Source organism: Zootoca vivipara, chromosome 6 (genome assembly GCF_965207765.1).
Source record: "Zootoca vivipara chromosome 6, rZooViv2.hap1.1, whole genome shotgun sequence".
Taxonomy (NCBI): domain Eukaryota; kingdom Metazoa; phylum Chordata; class Lepidosauria; order Squamata; family Lacertidae; genus Zootoca; species Zootoca vivipara.
The window spans coordinates 73,843,670-73,861,942 of record NC_142589.1 but is presented as its reverse complement, the minus strand read 5'-3'; the positions used below and the strand labels follow the sequence as shown (position 1 = coordinate 73,861,942).

Genomic DNA, 18,273 nt, shown 5'->3' with positions numbered 1-18,273 from the left:
GGAGCGATGAAGAGCTAAGGTGAGTCCCAAGCGATCCACGGAGCGAAGAAAAGCTGAGGTGAGTCGAAGGTAAGAGGACGAGCTCCTGCCGGGGGCCCACCTATATAGGCAAGCCAGGCCCCTCCCGGCGCGCCCTGATTGGCCGCGCCGTAGGCAAGCCCCCGGCAGGAGGCCGACCAATGGGCTGGGGGGAATGCTAGCCATTCCCCCCTGCGAGGATCCCGCGTGCAGCCCACAACTCCTCCTCCCTTCAAGCCGGGAAGAGGCTATCCTGGTAGATCCACGGGAGCAACAGTGAATGATAGAGGGAGGGAGGCGCTAGTCTCCCTTGCCTTAACTCTGCTTTGGCCGAGCATGCCAGGCACCCCGGATAATGGCAGCTTCCACCTGATGCCTGTTGAACTGAAGCCGGTGGGATGTCCAAGTGTGGCAGATGCTTTTCATCCAGGGGAAGAGCCCAAGACCCATTAAGGGCGAAGGGCGCCTGCCAGGGCTTTATGGGCATGGGTCGACTCACTGTGCAGCACAGTATGGCTCAGACACAGCTGCCAGGACCAGCCAACCAGGCATGCAATGAGGTTTTGTTTTTTAGTGCCTTGGACAAAACATATAAAAGTAATGTCTGGTGCCCTGCCTCTCATTTTCCCTAACTGGATTGTGGAGCTCCTGCTGCTGCTGCTCCTGCTGCTGCTGCTGCTCAACTGCCTCCCACTGGGTTTCTCCATCTCTTCCATGCCCTTTGAGCTGTATGATAGACCAGAGAGGCCATGGGGACAATCTCCACTCAGGGCTCATCCACAATTTGGTTAGTTCAGTGATGTCCAGGCATGGGTCCAAAAGGTCTGTTCTGCTTTCCCTGGGAAAACCCACAGTTTAATACTGAACGGAAACAAAACGTCAATTGGGTTTTCCATGGAATGACGTTTGTTCCGATTCAGCAGCAAACAGCGGGTTTTCTTGGGGTATAGAAGAAAAACCTCCCGGACCCATACCTAGAAGTAATGGAACAAACAGAAGAAATCACAGGACAAGCAAAAGTGTGGATTGAGCCTGCCAGCCTTGAAGTTCCTTGAGCCATCCATCCATGATAAAACCAAGGAGGGAGAAAATACCGGTGCCTTGTATGTGTTACCCTGAGTTCCTTGGTGGATGGGCAAGTAAGGTATATAAACAGTAAATTGGCATTTCTCTTTCGTTTTCTATGAGGGCTGGCCTCTGGGACCTTCTCTCATTGAGTCCATACCTGTCGTCAACAGCCCTCATTTTGCTGTCCATCCCTTTCCTTGAGCCCTTGATCCTCCATGGAGCAGCAAGATCTGAATGCATCACGATCTGGGTAGGAGGGAGGGAAGGAATTGCAAGGGGTCCCCCCTCCAGACTCGTGTTTCATTGCAGGTATATTTCGCAACATGTTCTTGACACAAGAATTAGCGGTGGTTTTAGTCTGCTTTATTAGTTGTTGCAATGCTTCTCTGAGGCTATCACATTATTGCTGTCCAGAGGGCCTATAGCACAAACGTAGCAGGACAAAAATAAACCAGAGCATTTGTGGTATAAAAAATGATGGGATTTCAGCATTTGTGGGATATGCATTGACTGGAAATGAAACACTGCAACCGCCCGAAAACCTTTGCCCGCACTACTGAAAGTGGAACCGCTTGTGACTGCCCCAATAGCACCGAGAACACAAATCATCACGAATGTGCAATTAGAAAAGATGTCTGGAGCAGTCCTAATTCTACTGGGTGGATTCAACTTGTACCCTATTCCTTGAAAAAGCACAATATGTGGTGCCCGTGGTACTTGCTCAAAAACCCAAGAGTGCTCTCATTCCTAAAAAGGTCAGTGAAGGTGACTAGCAGAAGTATAAGCATAGACAACACCCCATGTTTTGTGTTTTGTTTTACTGCCCAGATTTGCCCAACTCTTCCTTACTCGCTCACCCTTCAGCAGTGTGACCACCCCAAAACATTTGCAGGTGCAAACAGTATTGAAATTGGATTGCGGGTTTGTCCATTCCTATAGCATCAGGAACACAAACCATCATGAATGTGCAATAAACAGGCCATATGGAGGGGCTCGAAGTTGTTGTTTCCTGGTTTCAGAGGAAAAGAAATAGAAGTGCATAAGTCAAGTATGGGGAACCAATTGCCAGGAAGGATGTTAGTTGTAGTTCATCAACATCTGGAGGACCACAGGCTCCCCACACCTGGCTTAGAAACATCTCATCCAGGTAGTACTGTAGCAGAAGAGCTGTTCATACAAAACAGCTGCCCTAGGCTGTCCCCTATGAGAATCTCCTATTCTTAAACCCGGGCTTCTTATTGCCATGTATAAGATGCAAGGTCACGGCAGGCCAAATGGAGAGATGTTCCTGGTGTCCTTTGCTTTATTTGGCTTGGGGCTGCAAATGCATCTGCAATTCCAGGGGGTTGGGATGCAGTGCCAGGACGTGCCCCAGCAGCCAGCGCGATGCCAGCTGCCCGACAAAACACTCCCCGTGATGGATGGTGCCAAGGCCAGGACAGAACAGGACCCATTGTTCCCTTTTGGAATCAGACGTAGGGATGTCTGCAGATGCCCTTGTTCTTGTTTCCCCGAACACTGTTCCCCTTAACACATTGATTCAGGTTGTTTTGATGTATGGCCAGTCCTCCTGTCCTAGGGGGCTTTCGGGCAGGATCATAGACTCGCAGAGGGCAGGGAAGGAAACCTGAAGATCCGACTCTCCAAAACTCCTGCCCACATCCTTCTGCACTAACCCTCCTGTTCGCCACGTATCAAGACAGCAGTCGTAAACAGAGGAGAGAAGCCTCTGTTCCCAGAAGACTCGCAGTTGAAGGGCACAAATGACTTTATGCCCATCTGCATGCTACAGATGGGAGACAGTGTGTGTGTGATGGCGAGCTGAGCTTGGGTAGGTTGATCCACGCAGGCAAAAGAGCATTCTGGGGCATGGGGGTGTGCTTGCAGACGTGGACAGTTTTGCAGCCACCAATCATTGGGGTTCTGCTTTAAGCTGCAAGTGGAATAGAATCATAGAATCATAGAGTTGGAAGAGACCACAAGGGCCATCCAGTCCAACCCCCTGCCAAGCAGGAAACACCATCAAAGCATTCTTGACATATGGCTGTCAAGCCTCTGCTTAAAGACCTCCAAAGAAGGCGACTCCACCACACTTCTTGGCAGCAAATTCCACTGTCGAACAGCTCTTACTGTCAGGAAGTTCTTCCTAATGTTTAGGTGGAATCTTCTTGTAGTTTGAATCCATTGCTCTGTGTCCGCTTCTCTGGAGCAGCAGAAAACAACCTTTCACCCTCCTCTATATGGCATCCTTTTATATATTTGAACATGGCTATCATATCACCCCTTAACCTTCTCTTCTCCAGGCTAAACATACCCAGTTTCCTAAGCCGTTCCTCATAAGGCATTGTTTCCAGGCCTTTGACCATTTTGGTTACCCTCCTCTGGACACGTTCCAGCTTGTCAGTATCCTTCTTGAACTGTGGTGCCCAGAACTGGACACAGTACTCCAGGTGAGGTCTGACCAGAGCAGAATACAGTGGTACTATTACTTCCCTTGATCTAGACGCTATACTCCTATTGAATAGTCATTCTTCTTCCAGACTTCTGGATTCCGAGTGACATCCTGCAGCCAGGTGGGCATTGCTGCCTTTCCCCACTCCCATCTTCTGTGTGTGGCGGAAGCATATTTTAAATAGGGACCATGTTGTGTGTGTGTGTGTGTGTGTGTGTGTGTGTGTGTGTGTGGCAGGGAAAGGGTTGTTGCAGTCCTAATCATGATATCCCCCTACCACTTCAGTTGGGGGTGGGGAGAATAGATGTGGATATAAAGACAAAGCTATTTGGAAAGGGAGGGTTAATTCCTAAAGAGAAGAGATGGTCCAGAGAGAAGGAATTGGCTAGTGCAATGTATACAGGCTCTAACTGCCCCCCTTCCCACGCTTGCAACTACTATAAAGCCACACAATGGATCATCTACACCTGACAGCCATGTCATTGCAGGGGTTGGGTGGGTGGGTGGGTTAAAGTTTGGTTTTCTTAGCAGAAGGAAAACCCAGAAGTTTGGCGGAGGGGGGGAATGTGGGAGGATAACGTTTTGCTCACATAAAAAGTGAGTGAACAAAGCATGGCTATTCTGTAGTAAATGCTCAGTGTGGAAGCTGCCTAAGAAGCTGATTCACTGCCAGCAGCTTTTGCAAGACTAGGTAAAACCGTATTGGCTCTTTGTGCCACCCAACTCTGAGCCAGTAACTCCAATGCCACCACCTGGTCACCCATTAGTGGTGGTGCTGAAGCACAGCCAGGAGAGAGCCAAGTGCGTGCGTCTTGCTCCTAGAGTCCTCTGGCACAAGTCCAGTTGTTTGAGAGAGAGGAGAGAGAGAGGGAGAGAGAGAGAGACTTTTAGAGAACACTCTTGGTTTCTGGGTGTTACCAGAAGGGGTTTGAAGCCACACAAAGGCAGGGGGAATCTGAGCTCCAAACCCTCCTGGGGCTTGCAGAGCAGACCTGAGGAGTACTGTCCAAACCTTTCCTCCCTCTGCTACATTGAAAGTTTGTGACGCCTTTCAACTCTGGGGAAGGGGAAAGGATTCTGCCTGCCTCTGAGGGGCTGAGGGGAACGCAGCGCATTGAATGCCAGGGAGGAGGGGGAGGCATATTTTCAAAGCTAAGCTCCATCCCATTGGCTGGCCCCCCATCCGCCTCGGCACACACAGTCCCCGTGGCAGCCTCGTTCCCATCAATCAGCTGCGGTTATTGTCACCGAGCAAGCGTGGAGTTGCGGGGCCATGGTGGGGGGGGGAGGCTGGTAGAAGGAACAGCTATATTTCTGTAAGATGCCTAAGAGTGCTCATGTTTGTTCCTCAGCTGGAGCAAGAGCAAAACCGTGTGTATCCATGGTGCTAAAGTGGAGCCATGTTGCTATGGATAGAGGCAAGAGGCCCTTTTCTTTTTCTATTTTTGCTCAGGTGGTTCACACAGCGGCCATTTCTGTTGCTCAGAGCAAAGCGTCGAAGTGTAAGCTTTTATTTTCCCATGGCTGACTTTGTTCGCCACTGAGCTGGGTCAACCACCTTCCCACAATGCAGCACAGTTCTGCGTTGCTGAGAAGCAACCATCTTTGTTCTGCCATGGAAGACAGTGGAGCGGCTGCCATTTTGATTTTCGCTGTCAGAAAGGGCAACAGTTCCTTACGTTGTGAATCACAGCATAGACGCAGTGGAGACGGAGAAAATGAGGCAGTGTCTGTTGCCTCTCTTTTTTTCCTGCACAATATCAAAGTTGCCATTTTTCCTATGGAGGAGGAAGAATTGTCAGAGCTGCCAGACTGCAGATGGTGTGTTGGCCATTTATTTTTGAAGAACAGACATGCTGGTTGAAGTTGTTACCTAACCTGATATTCCCCGCTCAGCCCATTCAGTGCTGCTGCTTGTAATACTGTATGTGAAAATGTCTGTTAAAGAAATTAGCAGTTTCATATTTGTTGGGGGGTTTTTTTGTTTCAATGCTGTTGGTGTATGCCAAAGCAGATGGTGTAGTGTCCATTGTACCCATCCTGAGAATCTCTGGTTTGTTTGTTTGTTTTTAAAGCACATTTCGAGTCTTTGTGGAGGAAAGCCTCAGTAAGACAGAGCTCAACCAGACTTCCTTTTGTGCTGCACTTTCCAGGCACAGGTCCTCACTTTAAAACTCTGTGTCCAAGAGGTTTCCCTCCCCGCTTTCCCCTGGTGCACATTTTACTGCTGAATCGGAGCATAGAATCATAGAGTTGGAACGGACACCAAGGGTCATCTAGTCCAGTGTTTCTCAACCTTTTTTGGGCCAAGGCACACTTGTTCCATGAAAAAGATCACGAGGCACACCACCATTAAAAAAGTTTAAAAATTTAACTCTGTGCCGCCCTATATTGACTATATAATTTTGACTGTAAGAAACACTTGCCAATTGCTGTGTTGGTTGCAATCTCCTGTAATAAGGCTTCACAAGCCGCTGATTTCTCTGCCAGCACAATCCTTTGCTCAGCAAGTTTCAGGTTGAGCTCATCCAGCCAGCTTCTTTAAGTTTGTCTAAAACCACCCTCCCGTGGTGGTGGCTGTTGAGAGCTGCGCTCGCCCCGCGTCGTGACCCGGCCGGCTTCCTTTCCGGCGGGTCAGTGCTGTGTATAGGCGGCTGCCAGGCACGTGACAATGCAAATCGCCCTTCTCGTCGCCGCACGTCGCGGCACACCAGCCAGCGTCTCGCGGCACACTAGTGTGCCGCGGAACAGCGGTTGAGAAACGCTGATCTAGTCCAACCCCCTGCAATGCAGGACCAACGTGGTGCTTGACACACACAGCCCTGAGATTTAGAGTCTCATGCTCTGTCGACTGAGCTATCTAGCAATGCAAACAGCAGTCCTCTGAAAACCCAATTGCTGTTCTCTCTGATTCAGTGGTAAAATGCAGGTTTTTTTACAGGGAAAATGCTGGGACAAAAAAAAAACCCAATGCTTGGACACCAAGCTTTAAAGCCCAGATCTGTGCCTAAAATGTGGCACAAAAGGACATCAGGATGTGTAGAGTTTGAAGGGGTGTGTGTGAAATTCTATACAGTATTATGCATACTGCCGAACATATCAGGTTTATTCTGCGGTGGTGATATTAAGTTGCTAAAAGTTAGTAACCCACCACATTTCCCCCATCTGCTGAAACATACCTTTGTTTAGTTTTGGGGGCCTGAAATGTTGGGGCTTGAAATTAAGGGTGGGGAGAGAGAAGAACGGTGGCCTCTCTTTGACGCTGCCTTGTCAGTTGGAGAGGATTTTGGCTGGAATTACTGATGGATGGATCACTTTGGGTCTCTGTCAGTTTTGCCCAAGTTCATTCTATTCTGCCTCATGTCCACATTAATCTGCAATCTTAAAAGGGGGAAAGGGAAATCACAGAAAAAAATCTCTTTTCGAAATATGTATTTTTGGGTAAGACATATTTATAAACATGTACAGTGGTACCTCGACTTACGAACGACTCGACAACTGGATTTTTCGACTAACGAAAGGAATCCGCTGCGGTTTTAGATAGGGTTTTTTCGACTTGTGGATTTTTCGACCTACGAAGGTGCCTTCGGAACGGATTAAATTCGTAAGTCGAGGCACCACTGTATTCGGTGAGAAAATACATAGATGTAAATGCAATGTATTTTCTCAGAAAATACATGTTTATAAATGTGTTTTACATTTTTCTATTATGTATTTTGTCCTAAAGTTACATTTTTATACACATTTTGGCATGCATTCTTTTTTTTTAATCTGAGAACTGCATTGCAAAATTCAGAGAAGCGCAAAGTCGGAAGAATCGCAATCTGATCCGAACATTTGGCTGGGAGTTGTGGATCAGGCTGGTTTCCTTAGAAAGGCAGATGAAGCTAAATCCCTGAGCTTCCCTTGGCGGAAATGCTTTGAGTGAATTGTTGCTCATGTGCTGCGTGTGCGACCACAATCACTTAAAATCAATCTGAGAAACTTGATAGATTTATTAGTTCATGTAATAGAGTCACATTTGCCTGGTGCATTCTCCTTGCGGTGAGCTTCCTAAAGTAGGCTTTACGGTTTGTAGACGTTTTGTTTTTTGGCTTGCAGCAAAACTGTCCTCCCCTCCCCTCTACCCCCACCCCTAATAATGTTGGCTTATTAAGAAGACAAGGATAATTCAGCCACATAAAGCTCCACATAGCCTGTCTTTTTTGCCCTGCCAACCATGTTCCCTTCCATCAAGCTGCGTCCTCGCTTTGCTTATGCAACAAATCAGCTCCCAAAAGGCACAATCTGTCAGAAGTTCTCTTCCGCGGGTCCCACTGAAATGGATTTGCATGACCTATTGTTAGCTAGCTTGGGCTCCTTTGACGGAAACTCGGGGTAGACGTATAAATAAATGAAGATTAAACTGTCCCCAGTCACTTCAGTGCAGAGCCAGCGCAGGCGAAGTTGCTTGCATACCCTCCAATGAAAATAGGGCAGGGGTCAGCAAACTTTTTCAGCAGGGGGCCGGTCCACTGTCCCTCAGACCTTGTGGGGGGCCAGACTATATTTTGAAAGGGGGGGGAGAACGAATTCCTTTGCCCCACAAATAATCCAGAGATGCATTTTAAACAAAAGGACACATTCTACTCATGTAAAAATACGCTGATTCCTGGACCGTCCGCATGCCGGATTTAGAAGGTTCTTTGGGCCGGATCCGGCCCCCGGCCCTTAGTTTGCCTACCCATGAAATAGGGGGACGTCCTATTCCATACCCTCCAACATTTCTCCATTGAAAATACGGACCTCCTACCAAACCCTCCAGCATTTCTCCAATGAAAATAAGGACATCCTAAGGAAAAGCAGAACATTCCACAATCAAATCAGAAACCGGGATGGCTTCTGTAAATCTGGGACTGTCCCTGGAAAATAGGGACACTTGGAGGGTCTGCGCTCCAAGAGCTGGCATGCGCCCAAGAGCTGGCATGATGGTATGAGGGCATCTCTTCCTACCACACAGGTGCCAAGGGCAGGCTCTGCCCTACAGCATGCACCACTAGTGTAGATTAGACGGCTGGGGCATGCACATCCTTGGCACATGCTGGCACCTTCTGTCTCAGGGGTGGAAGGGGAGAAGCAAGGAAATGGTTGGATCTTAGAGGTGTTTGACTCTCGGCGCTTATTTGCTTTCAGGGCTTCGCGTTCCACGAGGGACCCACTGCAGCATTGGGGTTAATTTCTCCACCCCTGGCACAGGGCCCTGATGGATGGGCCGGCATTTTCAAGTCGTGACCTTTAGTGAGAGGCACATGGTTGGAATGCGTCCTCAGGAATCTCAAGCAGGATGGCGCTACACGTGCTGCAAGAGGGAGCGAATGGTGCCAACAGGCCGGAGAGAGCAAATGGGGTGGGGTGGGGAGGAAAGGGGAACTGAGGAATGTATACAGGAGCAGAATCTCACCACGGCCTCTATTGCTTGCCATTAAAAATTCCTCCCGCCTCTTGCTTAACTCCTCCAGCCAGCCGTCTTCTGTGCCTTTATTTTGTTTGTTCGTAATTATCCATCCCACCTTTCTCGTTGAGGCCGCTGGCAATTTTTATAATAAACAAATCAACGCGAAGGACGAAAATAACGGAATGCAAATCCTTCCCACCCTTTCTGTTGCATGAATGTCCCTTCTTGTGCATGCATTCCTGGTACCCACAAAGCGACAACTCACACAACTGCTCAGTTGGCTGGGAGCGTGGTGCTGATAATGCCAAGGTTGCAAGTCTGATCTCTGTATGGGACAGCTGCATATTCCTGCTTTGCAAGGGGTTGGGCCAGATGATCCTCTGGGTCCCTTCCAACTCTACAGTTCTACGATTCTATGAACCGCAAGGATTTCACAATCAAACTTTTCTGGGCACTGACCACTTCAGATGACAAGTGGTAGCAGGAAGCTTCTTAGCTGAGTACTCTTGCCGTGGCACAACCAGAAAATGTGTAGCATATGAGGCATTCAGTCTTTCCTTCTCTTGGACTACTAGGCAGTGTCTGAAGAGCCGTGGTTGGGCCCAAGACCCGGGGGAAGCTTGTTTTTGCCCGACGGATGTCTAGCCTTCACACCTGTCAATTTGCGGTTTGTAGAGACGTGGGTCGTCCGAGGCCGTTCGGGGCTCTCTCCCCTGCGTGTTGTGTTCGGAATGTGAGCCAGCGAAAGTAAATGTCAAAAGTGAACTCGGATTTATGGATCAGAGCCCAGGGCATGTGCTTGTGAATTAATTTCTTTCGGGGCATGCAGATTCTGTGGCCTCCGGGGAAAGCTCGTACGTATAGATATGCCAGGTCATGTCCACACAGGGGCTTCTGCTGCTCCTGGTTCTGAGATGTTAGCATTCCGCTGGAAAGGCAGGAAGCAGTGCTGGGGGGGGGGGGTGAAGGTTGCAAGCACCAGCCCTGTCCGGCCTGAACAACGATGTGTGTGCAATGTCAGTGCAATGCCATAGCCGACAGGTGTGGGGGATCAGCGTGGGTGGCATACAGGTGCCAAGTGGCTTTCAGAAATTGCTGGAGAGCAGGGCTAAAATCCCATGCGGCCATATCCGAGGAGAGCGAAAGCTCTTCTGCCTTTTATGGCTGTGCGTGTCCTATAGGCATTTCCAGCGCCTCTCGGTGTATGCCTCTGTGATCTTTTGTCTCTGCACCTGTGGGATATTTTTTTTTTTTTTTGCTGCGCATTTGTTCACGTCTCTGCCCATCCCTCCGCCGCTTTGAGAAATCTCTAAATAACAGCACATGCAAAGGAGAGCATTACTGAGCATTACAGCAGCGCTCATTGCCAAGGCGTGCATTCTCTTGCGTGTCCAGGCAGTGGTGGCTTGCTACAGGGGAAAGCAGATATCGCTCCAGTTCCGTAATGGATTTAAATATTAGCAGAAGGTATGGGGAAGGGAACGCATGTGAAATAATTTTAATGCAGGAATTTTGCACATTTGTTTAATATGCGCAATTTATTCCCCTTGCAGAACTCGACTCTTCTTAATGCAGGGTGGTGGTTTTTTTAAGGGTTTTCTCAAGGGTTCAGTAAACCTTTTCAGGAGATATAGCCCGTGATATGTTTACAGTCAGGGCTAGCTGAGGTGGAAAATCACACATGCTTAGCACACAAGGCACACAGCTTCCATTCTTCCCAGTGCAGCTTGTGCAGGAGAATTTCCCAGCGGGTCATTCCAGATGGGTCAGACCCATCCACCTACTCTGCTCCCATACCTTGGAGCACAAGATCCATTGCCTGAGCAGTGGTGACATTCAAAGTCTTCCATTCCTGCAGGATGGTGGTCACAGTCTGCAATGAAGGGGATGGAGGGCGCACACAGGGCCAGATTTAGGTTTGATGAGGCCCTAAGCTTCTGAAGGTAATGGGGCCCTTTATATGTCCAGCTGTCCTTTGTCAACAACAACTTGTCACTGTTTTTTGTGTTGAATATATGCTATATGGTAATTTATGGGCGTAATATGGAGCCTACACAACACAGAACGCTGTATGTAGGCTTTATTTTATTTGTTTTTTATCTTATATTTTGGAAATGCACATCCAGGGTTTTTTTCCCTTTAAATTTTTTTTGGGCCCCCAAGAGAGTGGGGCCCTAAGCTATAGCTTGTTTAGCTTTACATAAATCCGGCACTGGGAGCACAGGAGCAGCACTTCTCTTAGAAAAGGGGTTGGCAACCTCAGCCCCAGGGGCCAAATGTTCCCTCCAGGTTCTCTATCTGGCCCTCAGACTCCACCCTTAAGGGATCTTGCTTCACGCCCTCCTTGGTTATTTGGGCCGGACTAGGGGGATCACGTGTTCTGCTTGACGGGATGGAGGATAGAGAGGAGTGCATGAGTATGTGTAGAAACTAGCCGGCTGCAGAAAGATCTGCATTTCATTGCTCTACCCACTCAGTGGCGTAGTGTGGGGCCCAAAATTTCAACACCTGGTGGTGCCTCAATACAGCTGTGTGCTCTCCATAGCTGCCAAGTCTCCCGTATTCCTCGGGAAATCCCCGTTTTTCCAGCTGTTCCTAGCTGGAAAAACGGATTTTTTTGTTTTTCCCGGTTTATTTTTGCGCGGTGGCCATTTTGGAACTGGGTGGAGCATGCTCAGAAGTGACTTTTGATGCTGCTCTGCCCAGTTCCAAAATGGCTGCAGTGCGACTTGCGACTCCTGGCGCGGTGGCTATTTTGGAACTGGGCAAAGCAGCATCAAAAGTCACTTCTGAGCATGCTCCGCCCAGTTCCAAAATGGTGGCACGCTACTTCCGGTCTGCTACTCCGCCCGGTCCCTTATTTCTCCGACAGCAACTTGGCAGGTATGGTGCTCTCTCTCGTTGCTGGGCTCCGTTGAAAACTGCTTCTCCATGCGAACCAGGAAGTGGCCTCTCCAGGCAATGGAATGACTCTTCTTTTCTTATCTCTGCTGCCGCGATCTCCTGGGCAATATGGATGCCACTGAATGTGCATCCGTACTCCGTCTTTTTCTCTCCCTCCCTCCTCACAGCCCTAGGCACTGGCAACCCATGCTATGCCACTGTATCCACCGTTGCCTCTGGCCTGACCCACCCATGGTATGTGGCCCCTCTGGAAAAGATGTCCAGAAGGGAATGAGGTCCTCAGAAAGTGTCCTGAATCAGAACATTGAGCGCTTGGCCAGAACCTTTGTCAAGAGGCCTTCCGTCAGGGGGAGACTGGTGGGCCCAAGCTGCTAGGTCAGGGTGATCTCTGGACAGGCCTGGCTCCATTGGAAGGCTTTGCCTCGCCACCCTTTATAACCCCTTCGCTTCGGAAAGAGGGAAGAGAGCAAATTTAGCTAATGCGTTTGGAGAAGTGTTGAATGTAAAGCTCAATTTATGTAAAGCTTGCATTGTGCGGGGCTGTACGTGGCGGTGTCTTACGCAGCTCTTGGCATTTCCGTAGCACGGATAATACTTATAAATCTCTGAATCTTATTACATCTATTAGCATTCGGCTCTCCCTGTTTAGCATTCATTTAACATGGTGTTTTGAGGAGCTGCCGGAAAGACACGATGCTGACCCCAGGCACTTGTATTTCACGCCCGCATGTAAAGCATCCCTATCTTGAGCCTTTTGTGCTTTGCCTTGAGCACCTCTGGGCTGGAAAGGTGACTTAGGAGACCTGTAGGTAACCAGGCAAAAGCAGGCAGATGGTGTTGCTTTGGATGAGGCTCTGTTTCTCTTGGGAGGAGGCAGTCAATCACAAAAAAACGTACACATGATGTACGGTTTGTATTTCCTAGCCCTTGCCATCTTCCTCTGCTTCACACACCCTGAAAGCCAATGTTCCTAAAAGGTTTTCCCCCTCCCATAGTAGCCCCTCTGCTATCTTCATTTTGTTTTATTGCCTTTTCCATTACCAGAATATCCCATAGTTTATGACTCTATAGAATAATTGGCTTGTCTCTTGCAGGGGTGTGTTGTTGTTGTTTTTTGCTTCTGATTAGACAAAGGGCTGTTGGTTGAGCATCGAAAGAGTTGGGGGGGACAAGAAGCCATTTATTTCCGCCTCATCTGCTTGGTAGGGGTCTCCTCTCACAGGCCATTGACTTATGTCCTCTGGTCCACAGTCTAGATAGATCATTGGGGTGGGGGATATTTTTCAGTCCAGGCCCTCAAACTTTGGAGGAGCAACAAGGAGCAACAAATGTCCATTTTATCTTTGTGCATTTGGCTACTTTCCCTGCACACTCACACAGCCTTCTCTCTACCCTCCATCCAGGCAAACGAGGCTATGGTGTGTTCCACTCAGGCAAAAAACTCTCAAGCTGTGAAGCAAGGCTAGTAAGGGCTGTGGCCTGGGAAGAGTTTCACGGGCCAGATTGTGAGGCCTGGAGAGACACATCTGGCTCCCAGGCCTGAGTTTCCTCAACCCTGTTCTATAAAAGCCAAAAAAGTAGTTGCTCCAGATGACTCAAGTAAGCAAGCCAATCAGCACACTTTGCTGCAAACGGTTGCAGTTTGTTCAAGGCAGTGTCCTCCCTCCCATATCTGCACATGCTAGATTACATACTATCGAGTTAATTGTATTTAGAAGTCCATTGATACAACAGTAGACATCAAGGGGTTGGGTGGGAAACATTTTAATGCACTGATTAGAGGTTCTTAGCAGTTGCACTGAAGCCTCAAGACTGGCTGAGATGTCACAGAGAAGTTGCACAGATAGGAGCTTTCGGCTGCCATTGGCCAGGTTGCGTTCATGCGAGAGAAGGACAGATTATTTTTTTAAAGCAGGCGCTAAAGTTGGAAGAGAAAGCAGGGCAGAGAAACTTGGGTTGGAGGAGAGAATCAGAAGAGAGAAAGGGAAACTATGCTGAGCCCAAGGAGTAAAGATTGCCATAGCCAGCATCTTGAAAAGTAAGAAGAGATGAAGGTTATATATTTGATTGGAAGCAACCGGTCAACTCTTCTGCTTCAGACCTTTCGCTTAATATTGCACAATTCCTACAGCAAGACACCTCTGTGCCCCTTGCGTCCTTTTCCTTGGTGGCTTGTGAGGGTGTGATACACTCATGTGATTATGTTCCCCCACATAAAGCAGGTGTAGGGAACCACTGTCCCTCCAGGTGTTGCTGAGCTGCAGCTCCCATCACCCCATCCATTGGCCATGCTTCCAGGGGCTGATGGCAGTTGTAGTAGAGATTTCCTGCATTGCAGGGAGTTGGATTACATGACCCTCAGGGTCCCTTCCAACTCTACGGTTATACGGTTCAATGAATTCCCACACTGGATATAAAGACTTTGACCTCCCCAGGGCTGAACTTCTAAATCCAGCCTGGAAGCCACACTCCCAGGCTTGCCCCCAAACCCTGCCCACTCACTCATCTCTGACATAAGAAGCAAATTGTGACGAGGGCTCTCCGCACATGCTCAGGAGCACTCCTTTGCTCAGTAGCACAGAAATCTGGCGAGGTGGAATATGTTCAGTTGGCAGCTCCAACATTCTCTGTGAACGTTCAGAGGGCCCAGTTATAATTTTGATCGCTTATTCATGAGTTTATTCTTCATTGGTATGCAAAGAGGGACTCGGGTGCTGCTACTCAGCCCAGGCGAATCCCCGCTCACATTAAAGCCCCACTCGCCTCCCGTGAACGTCATGGTAACCCATTCTTTTCTTTCTCTCCCTGCACTAGCCAGAGCTCAGGAGGTCCAAGCTGAGAATGTGACCGTAGCAGAAGGCGGCCAGGCCGAGATCAACTGCAGGCTGCACCAGTACGATGGCTCCATAGTGGTGATCCAAAACCCATCTCGCCAGACGCTCTTCTTCAACGGCACGCGGGGTAATAATGGGGCTTTGGGAACGGTGGGGTTGTAGGCTGGGCTGGAAAGCTAGAGGACCATAGAGATGGAACTGGACGAGAAATGCCACCCACTCAATCCCAGGCCTGCCATCTAGACCAACACCAGCACCCCCTACAGGTCAGCCCACTACAATGCAACCTGCTGCAAGAAGAGAACAAGTATCATATCAGAGTGCTTGCTGAGCACATGAATTGAGGCAGGTTAGCCAAGCCAGATGCCTCATGGGGAAGCAAGCACACAAACAATGTTCTTCCTTTGGGTTACTAGCCAATCTGACCTGGGCAGTGGGGAATTGAACGGTTACACCCTGAACTTAAGAACTACCCGGTCAGAGTCCAGGGCTGACCCAAGATAGCTTGGTAACTGAGGAGTAAAGGCCAGACGGTACCCTCCCTATGCTAAGTGTATCCTACTATGCACTAGGGCTGGGCGATATATTGATATTGTTGTGTATTGAGTCAAAGGATTTTATATCTGTATTATTATTGTCTGTATTTGCATTAGGATAAAGTAACTGCCTTTTGGTTCCAGAGGGTACAGCTACTATTGGTTCATTTAAGCTGCTGTATTTGGATCCTCTGTCTTATTGGTTTCCTCCAAAAGGCAGCACTGTGATTGCTTGATATTGTTCCCTCCAAAATGTATCCCTTCCTAGCTAGTCCCCTGTCCCTATAAATGTAGCTTTCCTCTCCTCAGTCTTCAGTCTTGTTCACTTTAATAAAGAGCTGTTACTAGAGAACTGTCTCCAGCATGTTTTGTCAAGAGAGCTGAAATCACAAACCCCACGTCACAACAGATATATCATCCAAAACAGGTTTGAAGTCCGTTATCATGATATCGGTTTCAGAATTATTGACCTGTCAATATATTGTGAATATATCGTGTAGTTGTGGGTGTGTTGTGAAAAAATCACAACGTGGGAAACACCGTGAAGCCAGCCAATGCTTCTCTTGATTCTTGCAGCACCTCTTGACTCTGCCGGCTCAGCTCTCCCCTGCCTCCATCAGGGGGCAGCGAACCACAAGATCAGGCACCAGCAAAAATCCCGATACGGGAAAAACCGCGAAGCCAGCCATTGCCTCTACATAGCTGCATCCTTATTTAAGACATTGTGATATATCTGTATATCATGATGTCTCGCTGGTGATCTATCACTATGTTGAAAACCAGATATCCCCCAGCCCTAGACACTTCTGCAGCTTTCGGCAGCAACCCTAAATCTTCCTGCCCGAGGGATCTGCTGCATTTGTGGGGCCGGCCCGGACTGAGTGATCCTCACTTAGAGAAGCCATGAACTGTACCTCCATGCTACCTGGCATGTTGTCTCAAATAAAGACAGTCCCTCATACTTGAGAGAAAATGGGGAACCCCCCTCCCCAAGATTGTATTTTTGTTGCTTCTTATGTATTTGAATTCTATGGAATGCAAGTTGCAGCACAAAATAAAACATAAGAAATAAAAGAAGCAATGGAAATACAATTGAAAACCATACAGCATCACACCCTGATGGCCCTCTTCTCATTTCACTGGTCCATAACATTAGACACCTTTTTCTCACTCTCCTTACAGCCCTGAAGGATGAGCGGTTCCAGCTGGTGGAGTTCACCCAGAAGCAAGTCCGCATCGTGCTCTCCAATGCCCGCTTGGAAGATGAGGGCGGCTACTTCTGCCAGCTCTACACGGAAGACACGCACCACCAGATTGCCATCCTTACCGTGCTGGGTATGTGCTGCTTTCCCTCTGCCGCCACCCTATTTCAGGATTGCAACATAAACCGGAAGAAAGAGGAGTTACAGTACCATATCCATGAATAATAATAATAATAATAATAGTTGTTATTATTCCTAAAGCACCCTCTTCGGTCCACCCAGATCCTCTGGGTCTTCTGCAACAACCGAAACACATCACAGATACATTAAAGCCAATTAAGTTATTATTTAAAAAATTACTAACAAAACCCACAAGCACAGTTCTTAGAGCATCGTGGAACTGGAATGAAATGGGGTGATCCTCTAGTCTAACCTTCGACTGGGCTCATTGCCAGAAGTGTTGGCACAGGAGATGACTAAGGACGGATGGAGCCGCTCTAGGTCTACGTGGAACAACAGAAGCCTCAAAAAGCACCGCTTACATATATATTCAGCTTGTTAAATCCAACTAAAAAGTTAGTGGAATTGAAAGATGTGGCAGGTGTCCAAATAGTTTTTCATCCAGCCCTGGTACCTTTGTGACCTTTGGCCAGGATGCTGGAAGGTGGGAGCAGGTTAGCAAGAAGGTCAGTCCGTTCTTACCTTGCGGTGTTATGATGAATTAGGGCCAACACAGGTCTTGTGCAAAATTAATTTATACCCCCACCCTTCCAAAGGAGCCAGGGCAGCAAGCACACCTGTGATAAAGCAATCAAAACATATTTTTTAAAGAAATCCAAAATTTCGGATTTTTATTTAAAAAATTTTTTTAAGGAAAAAGGGTCCCGGAACTCTGTTCCAGAGAGTTCTGGCTGAAAAAAAAAGCCCTGGTAATTATAATGATCTCTCTCACAAACATCTTTCATAGAATCTTAGAGTTGGAAGGGACTCCAAGGGTCATCTAGTCTAACCCCTGCAATGCTGGAATCTCAACTAGATCATACATGACAGATGGCCATCCAACCTCTGTTTTAAAACCTCCAAGGAAGGAGAGTCCACAGCCTCCCGAGGGAGTCCGTTCCACTGTCAAACAGCTCTTACTGTGAGAAAGTTTTGCCGAATGTTTTGTCGGAATCTCCTTTCTTACGACTTGAAGCCATTGGTTCAAGTCCTACCTTCTAGAGTAGAAAACAAGCATGCTCCCCCTTCCATGTGAAAGACCACCAGAGATTTGAAGATGGCTATCATATCTCCTCTCAGTCCCCTCTCTTCCAGCTCTATCAACTAACTGCATGTTGTCCTGTTGCTTGAGGTGTGGCTAGGTGGGCCTCAAGTTGCTGCGCCTTCTCTTCCAGCAAGACAACCAGCTTGCACTTGCTACAAATATCCTGCTGCTTGTTCTCTGGCAGAATGACAAACATAGCACAGGTGTTACAGGTCACTGCAGCAGCTCCCTTGCCCTCCATGTCTCTGGTCCTATGCCCACCAAGAGACAGAACTCTAGGCCTCCCCCTTAAACTCCCTCGCTAAACACCCTCACAAACACCCGTTTGTGAGACCTGGTCACAAGCTCTCAGGACCAGCACTGAGCTAAGTTTGACTTTCCCCAAAGAACCCTGGGAAATTCCATTTGCTCTGGGAATTGCAGCTCTGTGCAAGATAAACTAACATCCCCAGGATTCTTTAGGGGAAGCCATTAAATATATGGTGTAGTGCGATGTGGCAGAGATGGAGAGGGAGACAGAAAGCTGCCTTGTCGAGTCAGATCGCTAGTCCACCTAGCTCA

The 18,273-nt window shown here is 48.3% G+C and overlaps 1 protein-coding gene across 1 annotated transcript in view; it reads left to right on the top strand.

The window, feature by feature from the left end:
- The window catches only part of CADM4 (cell adhesion molecule 4), a 138,255-nt gene that overhangs the window by 109,119 nt on the left and 10,863 nt on the right, over positions 1 to 18,273 (top strand). The window contains exons 2-3 of the mRNA XM_035117228.3: positions 14,691 to 14,837; positions 16,429 to 16,581. Coding sequence (XP_034973119.3) covers positions 14,691 to 14,837; positions 16,429 to 16,581 — 300 coding nt within the window. The remainder of the gene's footprint in view (positions 1 to 14,690; positions 14,838 to 16,428; positions 16,582 to 18,273) is intronic.